General features: G+C 48.6%; 4 protein-coding genes across 4 annotated transcripts; 2 read left to right on the forward strand and 2 right to left on the reverse strand.

The window, feature by feature from the left end:
• Window positions 1–1,665: 1,665 nt before the first annotated feature.
• tedc1 (tubulin epsilon and delta complex 1) lies at window positions 1,666–6,843 on the reverse strand. Its single transcript, XM_084914016.1, has 8 exons — window positions 6,667–6,843; window positions 5,674–5,755; window positions 5,398–5,597; window positions 5,190–5,327; window positions 4,770–4,832; window positions 4,428–4,514; window positions 4,170–4,307; window positions 1,666–3,251 (listed from the first exon to the last, which is right to left on the reverse strand). The coding sequence occupies exons 1-8, from the start codon at window positions 6,805–6,807 to the stop codon at window positions 2,892–2,894; spliced, it is 1,209 nt and encodes a 402-aa protein (XP_084770142.1). The 5' UTR covers window positions 6,808–6,843; the 3' UTR covers window positions 1,666–2,891.
• pth2 (parathyroid hormone 2) lies at window positions 1,674–2,539 on the forward strand. The gene is made up of 3 exons (XM_084914018.1): window positions 1,674–1,777; window positions 1,923–2,129; window positions 2,365–2,539. The coding sequence occupies exons 1-3, from the start codon at window positions 1,674–1,676 to the stop codon at window positions 2,537–2,539; spliced, it is 486 nt and encodes a 161-aa protein (XP_084770144.1).
• A 43-nt stretch (window positions 6,844–6,886) lies between the features above and the next one.
• Window positions 6,887–12,863, forward strand: adi1 (acireductone dioxygenase 1). Its single transcript, XM_084914017.1, has 5 exons — window positions 6,887–6,970; window positions 10,809–11,037; window positions 11,483–11,602; window positions 11,993–12,172; window positions 12,257–12,863. Exons 2-5 carry the CDS (start codon window positions 10,915–10,917, stop codon window positions 12,371–12,373), a joined length of 540 nt encoding a protein of 179 aa, XP_084770143.1. The 5' UTR covers window positions 6,887–6,970; window positions 10,809–10,914; the 3' UTR covers window positions 12,374–12,863.
• On the reverse strand, window positions 7,300–9,986 carry dnal1 (dynein, axonemal, light chain 1). Its single transcript, XM_084915526.1, has 6 exons — window positions 9,933–9,986; window positions 8,981–9,090; window positions 8,716–8,779; window positions 7,907–8,033; window positions 7,662–7,802; window positions 7,300–7,593 (listed from the first exon to the last, which is right to left on the reverse strand). The coding sequence occupies exons 1-6, from the start codon at window positions 9,984–9,986 to the stop codon at window positions 7,550–7,552; spliced, it is 540 nt and encodes a 179-aa protein (XP_084771652.1). The 3' UTR covers window positions 7,300–7,549.
• Window positions 12,864–12,901: the final 38 nt, after the last annotated feature.

Here is a 12,901-nt window from a genome sequence, read left to right on the forward strand (position 1 = left end):
TCATGATGATTTATTTTCTTGTTATTCCACAGAGAACATTTCTCACGTCCTATAAAGTTTCTTCTCTGTTTGGCACGAATGAACAGTCCTGCACGTATGCAAACACACACACACACACACACACGCTCTGTAATGAGGACGCTGGCCCTCTGCAGCAGCACAGTGACTAACAGTCTTTGAAACGGGACACTAACAAGCTAACGGCGTCCTCGGCACTGAACCACAGCTGGATTGATCTGCTGAGGGGTGTAGATGCTTCAGTGTGTGTGTGTGTGTGTGTGGAGGGGGGCTCAGACCCTCCACAGTAAGCTGTATATAAGTATGAAAGACCACCATTCATCTGCACACGGCGAAGCGTCAACCAAGAAGCACGAGTGAGGATCTATTCTTTCTACTCAAACTTTATTGTGTTGACAGGAAGCAGAAATCTGAGCGGCTGGGACAGAGTCGCGTGGAGCTCTGCTCAGTTTCTGGTTGGTTTCTCTCCCCGAGTGACGCGAGCAGCTCCGAGGAGACACAGCGACACCTGAGCGGCAGGTAAGAAGTGCCAAACTGGCACTGAGATCACAGGTTAGTCCCTCACAGGGCGCCAAATTCAGTCCGGCATCAGATCAGGGTCAAACTGGCGTCAGGTCCAATCAGAATACGTCTTCATGATTGCTGAACTAACTTGATTGGAGTATAAAAAGCGTCCGTGTCCACCTGCACAGGTGAGCTCAGAGTGAGCTCTGGGGCGAGACTGTTTGTTCATTAGTCAGTTCTAAAGAAGTCCAGGTACGGCTGGGGGGCGGGGTTAAAACAAGGTTTTTTTTTATCATGTAAGAATAAGTCAAATAAGCTACATTTAAAAAACACCACAGTGGTGACATCACTCGACTTCCTGTGAAAAGAGTAATGGATTACATGAGTTTGAGTATAACGTGACGGCGCCGCCTCCTTCATCACTGCTGTTTACATCTAAGAACATTCGTCTGAGTCATCGTTAATGTTTGTCACTGTGACGCCTGTCATCACGCTCGAACAATCAAACATTTTTAACTGTAATTATGTGATTTAATCACTATTATTATTATTATTATTATTATTATTATTATTATTATTATTATTATTTGTGCTGAAGAGACTGAGGAAATAATATTTCATGAGAGCTGCGGAAGCGTTGCCACGGTGATAAAAAAGTGACACCTGCGGTCTATGAAAAAGGCACGAAGCTGTCGTCGTTATGAAAACAATGCCAGCGAATCCTGTAATATTACAATAATGAAAAAAAAATCAATGTTAAGAACGTGGCTGTGTCAGCCCGCTGCAGAGAGACGACAGCCATGCTAAACAGGTGTCTCCGGGGTTAAAGGTCAGCTCAGCCCGATTAACTTCCAGGCACCAAAAGCTCCTCGTTAGGGCTCAAACTCGCCGTTTCACGGTCGCCTGAGAAATAACGAGCCAGAGGCGAGCGGTGACCTCGGGGTCAGGGCGCCGGCGTTTACAGCCGCTCTGTCAGCCTCAGATTGAAACACGTGACGCGCACACCTGAAGCCAGACTTTGGTCCTCAATGCAGAATAAAAATGTTTAGGAATTACATCAGTGACCATCATTAACCGGAGGAGGCGCTGCAACGTGAAATCACAACACGCTTCATGAAACTGTGAAAATTCTTCTTCTGTTTGTTTTTAGGATGTCTCAGCTTCCTGTTTTTCCCCGCACGTGCGTCCCGCTGCTTTGCATTCTGGGTATGATCTTGCTGACGTCTGGCTTCCCTCAGCCTCGTCTTCCTCTCAGGTGGGTACGCTCTGAACCAATGAATGAGCCAGACACTCTGCCGGACATTGGAAAGAGGATTTCACCTCCTACGGAGGCCTGAGGGTGCCATGTGAATGATGTTTACATGACGTTGTGATGTCACTGTGGTCTCGTCCAATCGCAGAAGTTTGGAAGATTCGGAGGAACACAAACGAGTCGACTGGGACGTCCTCTACCCTTCCATCTCTCTCCGTGATTGGAGCATCCAAATGATGTCAGCGCCCGGCCTTAGAGCAGCAGCCAACAGCAAAGCAGGACTGATGAGGGAGGCGTGGCTATTTGCTCCAGAGGGGGCGGAGACAAGGTACAGCTGGGCAAAACTGACAAATTCATAATGAAACATCATAGACTGTATATGAAAGAAGGACAATGATGAAAAACATTAAACCTGCATTCTTTCTGGCGTCCAGCAGGGGGAGACTCCTCCTCTATCTGTACAAAGCAGTCTGATTGGATAGAAAAATAAAGACTGGTTTATTATTATTATTATTGTTATTATTATTAAATTAACAAACAGTCAAACTTAAAAGGGGAAAAATTGAACAGTTGTTGTTTTCTGTCTGTAGTGTGGAGGGGGCGTGGCCTGCAGAATGGTTGTCTCCGGGAGCCAGGATGGCGAAGAGGAACCTTGTGGTGGCCGACGACGCGGCTTTCAGGGAGAAGAGCAAGCTGCTCACCTCCATGGAGAGGCAGAAGTGGCTCAACTCGTACATGCAGAAACTGCTGGTGGTGAATTCGTGACGCGTCTCCACGGTCGCCTCCAAAGTCCCAGAAATTTACCCGACGACAGAAAACATCAGAAGCTGGAATCTGTTTAATTTCTAAAATGTTTAAATTTAAAGTGACTCTTTTGGCTCTGCTGAAAACAACTTTGTGTTTAATTTGATGAATGAATAAATATGCAAATGATGTTTTTGACGCCTGTAGTTTGACTTCACAACATTTCATGTATCGGACCAACAGATCCAGTTATGACGGTGTGTGTTTATCAGTTATTAAATGCTCTGAGTGACTTGTGTGGAGCAGCTGTTTCAGTCTCTGCAGAGACGATAACGTCCTCACAGCTTCTGCTCCACCAGTTTAAACGGGACGCTCATGGTGGAATCAGCACCAGCTCTTCCAGCCTGCCGATCGTCTCCTGCAGCTTCGTCCTGTTGGTCAGCCTCTGCTCGTCCCTCCTCTTCATCAGCACGGCCTCTGCATGAAGAAGCAGCGCCACGGCCTCGGATGCCGGGAGCTCGTTTGGAGGCTCCGCCTGCCCACCGGGGCCTCTGGCTGGGCGCCTCCTCGGCTCCTCCAGCCGAGGCCTCGCTCGGCAGGCTTGTGAGAGGGAGGGCAAGGATGGGAAGGAGGAGAGAACAGGAGGGAGGGACAAGGAGACGCCAAACCCTCCCTGAGTCCTCTCTCCTCCTTCTCTGTCCTTACCATCTCCTCCTTGTCTCCTCTGTCCTCTCTGCAGGAGCACAAATATCAGTATAAACACCATAAATGTCCATGTAAGTAGCCTGATTAGAAAACACTGCACATATTTTCACTGCAGATGACACCCAGCTCTATCTGTCCATGAAGCCAGGTAACACACACCAATGAGTTAAACTGCAGGAATGTCTTAAAGACATAAAGACCTGGATGGCCGCTAACTTTCTGCTTCTTAATTCAGATCAAACTGAGGTTATTGTACTTGGCCCTGAAAATCTTACAAATATGGTATCTAAGCAGATTCTTACTCTGGATGGCATTACCTTGGCCTCCAGTAACACTGTGAGGAACCTTGGAGTCATTTTTGACCAGGACATGTCCTTCAACGCACATATTAAACAAATATGTAAGACTTCTTTCTTGCAAGACTGATAGAGAAAAACTAGTTCATGCTACTTCCTGTTAAAAAGGAATTCTTCCTCCCCACTGCTGCTCACAGCGGGTCGTGTGATTGTTGGGCCGCTGCATACTGAGTCCGTACCCTTCAGCTGTGCTTTGGTGCTTCATAAATAAAACTCAAACTAAAAATTGAAATGGAGTTAGGCTCCGTTATGTTGGATGTCGTCAAGGCGACTGCCTGCAATCTGAGTGAAGCACAGAACAACAAAGAATCATGGGAAATGCTCGAAGCCCGCACAGCATCGATTTGAGTTTAAACATCTATGAAACATCACGGTTCGGTCTGCAGGTTTTCCATGCATCAGCATCACTCTGAAACTGACGCAGTCAATGTGGGGTGGGACAGATCCACTGTGACCAAGGGGCAAATTTCCACCTAACCGAGACGTTTTCAGTGCCTACATCTGACTGAACACTTTCTAATGAGGAGAAATCTGTCCCATGTAGGACAAAAGTGAGGACCTGTGTTGGCTGACCTCGGCGTGCTGCTCACCTGAGCTGCAGGCAGTCCCAGCAGCACCGCCTCCAGCTTCTCCAGCCTGCTGTTTCCATGACAACACACTCCGGGGTTCTCATTGGTTAGATGTTTGGGCCTCCCGGTGATGGGATCTTTCAGGTCCACAACGCTGTCCTACAGTCACACACACACAGCATCACTTCCTCTAACATTGCTGTTTCAGCCACTCTGCTGTGAAGCTGATTACTTTTTTAAATTCATCATATTTTCATGGTGTGAGAACCACAAACGCACCATCCAAGTCCAGAAGACGTCCTCCACCTGCTTCCACTTCAGGTACGCCTCCAGGAGGCTGCACAGCTGCTGCAGACAAACGCAGTCCTGCAGCAGAAGGACACGCCTTTCAGTTCCTCCTGTTATAAACTTATCAGTACTGCTTAATCAGCAGCTGGTAGCCCCGCCCTAAACCCTCCCTCCTCCTGCTCCCTTGTGACTCTAAAGGCAACGTCATCTCCAAAATACGCACAGACCATAAGCTCGTCTGAGCTAAGAGATCTGCTCACTTCCTCACAGACCTCACTGCTGGAAGCTGCCTCCATCTTTCATATACAGAGTTTGTGAAACACTCAGACGTACCTCCTCGAGTGCAGCCGAGCTCTGCTCAGAGGACGGCGCCGGGGTGACGCTCGCAGAAAGAACCTGAACACACAGTTGGTTTAATCTGGTTTAGTGAACATGAAGTGGAGAATATCCGTGACAAAAGTGGAAATCCTGGCATGAGTGGAAACAGTAATGTGGATTTATGGTCCAGGCTTTGTCCTCGCAGCAGCCCTGTGAGCTGGAGGTTAGCACGGCTCTGACTGGGAGCGTCAGTGCTGGGATGTATTTCTAAATTGGGAAGCTGTTTCGAGCTTGTTGTGTTCATAATATAATATATAACATTGTGTTTCACGTCATTGAGCTAAATGTGTCTATCTGACTCAGTTTGTTTGAAAGTGGAACTGCTGTTTCCGATTATTCTAATGTCACGTGAATGAAAGGATGAGGTTTCCTCACAGTGTGCAGAGCTCGGGTTTGCTCTCGTAGCATCGACAGCAGCATCCGTCTCTGATGTTTCAGGCAGCCAATGAGCCACTGGAGTCTCCTCAGGGAGGCGGAATCTACATGGAGGTCAGCAGGAAGGTGTGGCAGCACCTGACAGAGAGGGAGAACACAGGTAAGCACACATGGGGGAGGCTCACCTGCACGCTGCCGTGGTACTCACAGGTGTGCACGTGAGCAGCATCCTGTCCAGCTTTTGCACTCTCTTCATCACCACACTCTCCAGCGCTCCTGTGGCGAGCAGCCAGCCGAGCGCCAGGAGGAGTTCCCGGCTGGAGGCTGCGCCTCCTCCTTCTCCCTCATACATCCAGTCAGCGTGAAAGCCGCTCTGCCACAAGCCGGCGGCCACGAGCTTCCTGCATTCTGAGGAAAAGCACCGATCAAACGTCAGCTTACAGTGAGCACGAGCGAAGTTAGGGCGAGATGAAGAAGTGCTGACCTGCTGTCGGCTCAGAGCTGTCACAGGAAACGAAGCTGGCGGTCTGAAGGATGTCGGCGAGCAGCTGCCAAAACAGATCTTCCTGAAAATCCAGCGAGATGCTGAGTTAGTCCAATCAGGAAGAGGAGGAAGTGTGCACGATGTGACACACACACACACCTGAAACTACTACATGTGTGGATGTGTTCAAATGTCCAAGCTTTACACACATTTAATATTTGAGGCTTTCTTTTCACTGAGGTGAAGATCACCTGGATCGTCACATGACGTGTACGCTGAGTTCAAGCACCGGTGGAAAACTAAAGACTGCAGTCAGTCCTCAGGAGCACATTTAGCAGCTCCAGATCTCTTGAAGGCTGAATTTTGAACCAGCCTGAACTCACACTGACCACACAGTTTGACCCCCCCAGCCCCCGACTCCCCTCTGTACACAGACTATGCAAATTACCATCACTGCTGTGCAATAACAACAACAATAACAATAAATACAAACCCTTATTTATTTGTTTTTAATTTCATTGTACGTGTGTATAGTTACAATAAAATCCGTTCTATTGTATTGAAAACAGTGGTGACCCCGTCACGCGTACATAATCACACCCCACCATCCCAGCACCTGCTTCCCTGAGCACACCTTCCAGCATCATCCGCACAAACCCGAGTTCAGCGTGATTATCGAGCCCTTTGCTGCCTCCGTGTCACCTGCAGATGTCACTGCAGCCCAGCTGTGGATGAGTGAATGAAGCGAGTCGGTGCAGGTTGACGCTCCACGTTCACAGCACCAGCTCTTACTGCTCTTCTCCCCGTCTGTCCACCCCCCTCTAACATCTCAGAAACCCAGCTCTTAAATCTCTTTTCTTCTTCTTCTCTTGGAGCTTCAGCAGCTCGTCTCCATCACGTGCTGTCCTGTGATTGGCTAATTAGATACTTATGTAAGCGAGCGGTTGACCAGGCGTACCTAATAAAGCGGCCGGTGACGTGCTCCTGACTCACCTGGACCGCGTCACCAAACTTGGCCCGTCGGAAGGAGTCCGGGGGGGGCACGGGGTCCAGCCCCGCGGCCGCCAGCAGCCTGCACAGAGCCGCGATCACGTGCTTCACCTGCTTCACGTGCACGTCTGCGCTCCTCTTCATCGCAGCAGCTGGACAGATGTTCTCTCTGCCGTCAGTCTGTTGGCATTTCGCGGCTAACGTGTTTACTTCCGGGTCCGAGGCCGTTACCAAGGAAGGGAATAAACCGCTGATTGATGTTCGTCGTAACCAATCAGAATATAGATCCTGAGGCGGTGGGTGGGACGTAAGTGGAAGTTCATTATTATTTTTTCGTGTTTGTTTCTATCTAAACTTTATTGATAACAGTGCCCTGTGACAGAAACATCAAACATGGCTCCCTCTGATAGAACTCTCCGATAGAGTCCAGTAGATACAGTAAAGCTCGTTTCTGATTGGTCAGTCTTCCTCTAACCTGAAGGAGTCGCACAGCTGAAACCTGAAAGTTTACCCAGAATGCACTCTGTTGTAGTTTCCTGCAGCATTTCTGCTCCTCATGTCACAGACGTCCAATATATTTGAATCATCTGATCTTAAATCCAACTATGAGGAACCTTCCAGCAGTGATTATTCTTAAAAAAATCAAAAGTATTTATTTAAATGATCAGAATCACTGAAAATCATAAAGGAACCGTCACAACGTATGAACACGAACTCTGAGTCACTTAAAGCTGTAACATTGGACCAGCTGCAAACAGCTGTTAGAAGCCGTGGCGTTCTCCAGCGTCTGCAGCACAGTCCCGAGCTGCTGTTACAAAAGAGAAAGTCCGTTATAAGACGAACAGCGGTGCGACGAACCACAGGACGCCTCCGAGGGCCACACGGGTCAAACCTCTCCGTCTTCTCCCTCCTGCTTGATGACTGGGATTCCTAAAACAGCAGAAGAAGAGGTGAGCCCTCTGCTGATTGGCTGATCGTCCCTGTTTTCAAACGCTCACCGTCCAGCTTCCTCAGGCCGGGGAGTCTCTTCGTGACCTCGTCCATCCACGTCCCCTCGACCGAGTGCTTCTCCTCCAGAGGATTTCCCACAAACACGAGGTTGGTGAGGCGCGGCAGCTCCGCCAGCCTCATGAACTCACCTGCACGCATCACATCCAGATCCCACCAATCAGCAACAAGGAGAAACTAAAAACAAATTGGTTTGAGTGAGTATTCCTGAAGCCTCGGTTCTTTTTGAACTTACTCGAGTCTTTCACCAGGTTGTTGGACATGTACAGGACTCTCAGGCTCTTCAGCCACTGGATTCCATTCAGCTTCTCCAACTGGTTATAAGAGACCCACAGCTGTTCCAGCGTGTCACCTACGGCCTCCTACAAACACACACACACACAGCTTTACAGACACACACCGACCACCTTCTCAGCCTCCGTATTCGTGGCTTACCAGCTCGGTGTCTGATGTTGTTCCTCCCTAAAGACAAGATCTTCAGGTTCTCTGGAAGGACACAACATCACATTACACACTGACTGTGTGTGTTTGTCACTCACTCAGGCCGTTGAGGTTGGTTATTTTCTCTATGCAGTTCGTGGACAGAGACAGTTGCCTGTGGAGGAAGAAGCAACAGGTCAAAGACACTGACGCTCCTGCTCCCATGTGGCCCTCACACTGTTCTGTAAATAACTGAAGCTCTGACTCTGTTGTGTATGTACAATGACATTAAAGGCTGTTCTGTCTACTCTGAGTGGGCAGATCTATGAAGCGCAGTCAACATTTACACTCCACACACTGCCGCTTCATCCGTCAATGCAACCTGTCAACTTAGGCCTGATCGGAGGCGAATGAACTGATTCATTTGAAACAGAGATTAAATGAATATTGGCGAGCGGAGCCACTGATGGCGAGCTTCTGTGTTTCGTGATGAGTGTTCAGGGACCGTTTTCAAACTGAAACCCATTAAAAAGACTCATCGAGTGAAATGCACCCTGGGAGTCGTAGTTACGCGTCTCCTTCAGGTTTCAGCGTTTGTTTGAGTCAAGCTGCTCTGAGTTGTGCCTGCAGAAGCATCTGAACCTGGGCTGAGAATCTGAGCCGAGAATCTGAGCCGGGCAACACGGGCCTGAAAACGCCACAAACACTTTAATCGACCAATCAGCTGTGAGAAAAGTGCACCTGACATGTTTGATCAGACGTGTGCATGCGAGCTTTATTTCAGCTCTAATGGACTGTTGTGTTATAAACTCCTGAGTCTGAGTCCCTCTTAGGCTCCCAAATGATGTCTGTGAGAGTCGATGAGACGCCGTCCATCTGCAGGACTCACTCGCAGTTCGTCAGCGTGGACAGCGACGCGTCCATCTTCTCTATCGGAGGAATCTGACCGTATAGTTTAACGACTTTTGCCTCGCTCAGTTTCTCTCCTGACTGCTTCTCCTGTACACACACACAGAGACATCATTACATACATGTACATACTGTTGTAAGTGCGCTGTTATTGTCTGTCCGCCGTCCCGTGGCAGTGAAAGTGGTGATGGCGTGTGAAACAAAAGAGACGAGCACAGACTTTGAGATAAACCGTGCGACCGTCTGTCCGGTGGAGATAAATGAGTCTGTGTGGGATATAACTTCTGTTTGATTATGATCGTTATTCCATTACACGAATGTTTTCCCGACGCTCCGTCATAAACACAAAGACTGTCTGAGCTCTGAGGTATCTTCACAAACTGTGACGCTATTCTTCAAAGACCTGATTGGTCCGTATGTAGGGATGTCATGCATGAGGATCTCTAATCTTGAACATTATCTGCTCCAGAGCAGGTTGGTTCTATAGCATCAGTTACCATGGTTACCTGAAGTTACCTGATTAAAATCCTCCCCAAATCATAGTGCAGGCATCTGAAGTTAACTTACTCAGACTTTAATAAAGACTGTGTGTGTGTGTGTGTGTGTGTTTCTCACCCATTTGGCCAGCGCGTCTCTCACAGTCGTGGCTTTGGCCTGGAAACAGTCAGGGTTTACACTCTGCTTTGGTTCATGTTAATAACTCTGAAAATTTGTGGTTTGTGCTGCTGATCCTGTACACACAGCGCTCATATTCTCCACAGGGAGGGGATTTTGAGCCACAGTGCTGTAACCATGGAAAGCAGCCTGACTACGACCCTGTGAAACAGTGCCATCTGTTCCTATGGAAACCACAACTCTTCATCAACCGTTATTTCATTTATTTTGGACAAAAACGCGTTTATTCACGATTTCCTGGATAAGAACTGCTCTACCCACAATCCCACACGGAAGCGACGTCTTTGATTGGTGCAGGTCACCGTTACCATGGAAATGTTTAAACCCGCGAACGCTCGAATGTTGCCGAATCAAACAAGCTAAGAACTCGTTAAAGTTAGCCTGTTAGCCGCCGTAGCGCTGTTTCCAGCGGGTCGAAGAAGAGACGCCATGTTTCTTTCCTTTGCTAATAAACAAAGGAATACAAATAACAATAATAAGTTAAAAACACACAAAGAGCCCCCCAAAAAGAACCGCAACTACAAACACTCACCATGACAGCAACTGATGGCTCCTCCTGTAAACCAACTGCGCATGCGCACTACAAACACTTGACCCGGATTTATGTAAAATAAACGAGCTTTTAAATTTTGTTGTTAAGTCAGATAAAAAAAAATTAGGGTCTATAAATTATTTGACGCTGTGAAATTATGCCTGTGTGAGAGAATATTTTAATTTAATGTTAATTTATCTATTAAACAAAACGTTTCATTCTAATTTGAGCGACAAAAGAAATTGTCACTCAAATTAGATTTTTAAATGTAAAAATGTCTTTAAAATACGTTAAAAATATATTAAAGTCCAATATAATAGAACAAATACAGCTGAATGGAAATGTCAGAGGCAGTGTTCCTGTCTGCCTTTCCTCTGTTTTCTCTCATCATCTCTGGCCATTCAGGGGAGTTTTTCTTTGTGAGACCGGGTACCATATATTTATAATGTTTTGAAGCATTAAATGTTTTTCACTGTTCTTTGTCTATAAGTTGTTTTCCCTCCAATCTGTCATGTTTTTACGGGAGCTGGTGTCTGCTAGGATGTTGATCAGTCACAGATCCGCAGACCTCTCAGTCGTCATTTTTCCTGCTACATTCCAGGTACTTGAAAGCAGCACACCGGAAGTGCTGCCGGAGTCACGTGAAACAGCCGTGCAGCAGTAAGAGGGTCTGACAGCGCGCGGGTCCAGCTGTGAAGTGTTTCGTCATGGGTCTGGAGGCCTGGTACATGGACGGGTCCGAGGAGGACCAGAGGAGGCCGCACAGGCTGGAGCCGCACCAGCCGGTGAGCCTGGAGCAGCTGAAGGAGCTCGGAGTGTTTTACTGGCAGGTGAGTCCGCAGAAGGCCGCTCACGTGTGCAGGTTTTCGGGTTAAAGGTCAGCGGTTCCTGGGTGGGAGTTTGTGCAGACCCTTGATCCCCAGCTGGACCCGAACAGCTCAGAGTTCTCGGGTTTGAAGCAGGTAAAACTATGTGCTGAGGGTTCAGCTGAGACACAGCAGGTATCAGTGTTGGTCACTGAGCTGAAGCTGCTCTCAAGCACCCGTGTTTTTTGCACACAGAGCAGGTGTTACAGGTCACGTGCTGAGCACGTGAAGTCCAGATACCTGCACTGTGACGCACCTTACCCATGTAACTCTGACCAAGAAGGGCGTTCACTCACTGCTGGGGTGTATCGTCATGGTAACTGATACTGGAACCACTGATGTGCTTTTTACTTTTTCTGCTACACTAAACACATCAGGTAAGGGTTTGACTGCTTCCCGTTTCCTGCAGCTGAACGCCGACATCTATGAAAGCGACCCGGAGCTGCAGCAGATCCGTAAGGACCGGGGTTACTCCTACATGGACATCATTACGATCCACAAGGACACTCTGCCCAACTACGAGGAGAAGGTAACCCACACGCTATGAAAGCTGCAAGTACCAGCACGTGTTTGTGTCTGCGGAGCTTTTAATTTGAAAAGCACCACACTTCCTTTTTTAGGTTTTTCACTGCAGGGAGGGAAAAGTCCTCTGAGCTTCTTCGTCTCAGACTTCACTGTGGCAGCGCATGATCGCATGCAGAGGAGTCTGAGTCTGGAGCACCTCTGAGTCCAGCTGTGCACTGATGGAGGCAGGCTGAGGGCTCCTCCCGCCTCCATCGCTGCACCAAGTGTATCGCAGAGACGCTCCAGATTTAATCCTGGTGTTAAAGATTCCCGGGTCACTCGGGCATCGGCGGCGCTGAAACTGGAATGTGAGCTCTATTTGAAGTGAGTGAGAGGTTTCCTGTTTCTCCTGCAGCTGAAGATGTTCTTCGAGGAGCACCTCCACCTGGACGACGAGATCCGCTACATCCTGGACGGCCAGGCCTACTTTGACGTCAGGGACAAGGAGGACCGGTGGATCCGGATCGCCATGAGAAAAGGGGACCTGATCACGCTGCCGGCGGGTATCTACCACCGCTTCACGCTGGACGAGATGGTACGAAAACACGCCTTGCGCCTGTACGCTGCGTATTTGGTTGCTGGTTTGAATCCTGACTGTCTGATCTGTTTGTTTCTGCAGAACTACACGAAGGCCATGCGGCTGTTTGTGGGCGAGCCGGTGTGGCAGGCTTACAACCGCCCCGCTGACGACTTCGAGATCCGTCAGCGATACGTGGCATCAATGCAGGGATCCTGAGAGCGCCGCGGACGTCATTCCCACTGCAGTCAGAGCCTCTGCAGAAAAAGGCTGTCCAATCAGAGCAGAGAACGCTGATGTGGACGACGATGTAGCATGAAGATTTTAATTTCCGTTTCTACTTCTTAGACAGAACTTTTAGTTTTTACTGTGAGGAACAATCAGCCACAACATTAAGACCAGAGCGTGACATCACCATGAGTGCTTCACGACTCAGGACGAGACCATCAGCAGGTCATGGCGTTAGGGCAGCGTCGCCCTGCTGGCCGTGAGAGAGAATGCAGAGGTCAGGTGACTCTTAGACTGCTGCCCCTGACGCCTGGATAAGACGTGGAGGCTCCGCCCCTCCACACAGAGGTCCTGGGTGGTTTGAATGTTGTAGCACAGCTTCCTTCATCAGGACTTTAACTCTTCTTTAAAGGTTCTCGTGATTATTCAGGATCCAGCTCGTTAGTGCCTTCCTGTCTCTGGATTAAAGGATAAATATGAAGCTGCTGTTTGTCATTTCTTCCCACGTCAAACACACAC

This window comes from Perissodus microlepis, chromosome 19 (assembly GCF_051167445.1).
Source record: "Perissodus microlepis isolate ML-2025 ecotype Zambia chromosome 19, ASM5116744v1, whole genome shotgun sequence".
In the NCBI taxonomy this organism is placed as follows: Eukaryota; Metazoa; Chordata; class Actinopteri; order Cichliformes; family Cichlidae; genus Perissodus; species Perissodus microlepis.

Coding starts and splice junctions, on each gene's coding strand:
- pth2 (XM_084914018.1), top strand. CDS start 1,674: ATGTCTCAGCTTCCTGTTTTTCCCCGCACGTGCGTCCCGCTGCTTTGC. Junction 1,778..1,922: donor CAGCCTCGTCTTCCTCTCAG/GTGGGTACGCTC, acceptor GTCCAATCGCAG/AAGTTTGGAAGATTCGGAGG. Junction 2,130..2,364: donor TGGGCAAAACTGACAAATTC/ATAATGAAACAT, acceptor TTCTGTCTGTAG/TGTGGAGGGGGCGTGGCCTG.
- tedc1 (XM_084914016.1), bottom strand. CDS start 6,807: ATGAAGAGGAGCGCAGACGTGCACGTGAAGCAGGTGAAGCACGTGATC. Junction 4,833..5,189: donor AAACCCGAGCTCTGCACACT/GTGAGGAAACCT, acceptor CTGTGTGTTCAG/GTTCTTTCTGCGAGCGTCAC. Junction 4,515..4,769: donor GCTCGGCTGCACTCGAGGAG/GTACGTCTGAGT, acceptor CTTCTGCTGCAG/GACTGCGTTTGTCTGCAGCA.
- dnal1 (XM_084915526.1), bottom strand. CDS start 9,986: ATGGTAACGGTGACCTGCACCAATCAAAGACGTCGCTTCCGTGTGGGA. Junction 8,780..8,980: donor TCCACGCTGACGAACTGCGA/GTGAGTCCTGCA, acceptor TGGCGTTTTCAG/GCCCGTGTTGCCCGGCTCAG. Junction 7,594..7,661: donor CGGCCTGAGGAAGCTGGACG/GTGAGCGTTTGA, acceptor CTGCTGTTTTAG/GAATCCCAGTCATCAAGCAG.
- adi1 (XM_084914017.1), top strand. CDS start 10,915: ATGGGTCTGGAGGCCTGGTACATGGACGGGTCCGAGGAGGACCAGAGG. Junction 11,038..11,482: donor TCGGAGTGTTTTACTGGCAG/GTGAGTCCGCAG, acceptor CGTTTCCTGCAG/CTGAACGCCGACATCTATGA. Junction 11,603..11,992: donor TGCCCAACTACGAGGAGAAG/GTAACCCACACG, acceptor TTTCTCCTGCAG/CTGAAGATGTTCTTCGAGGA.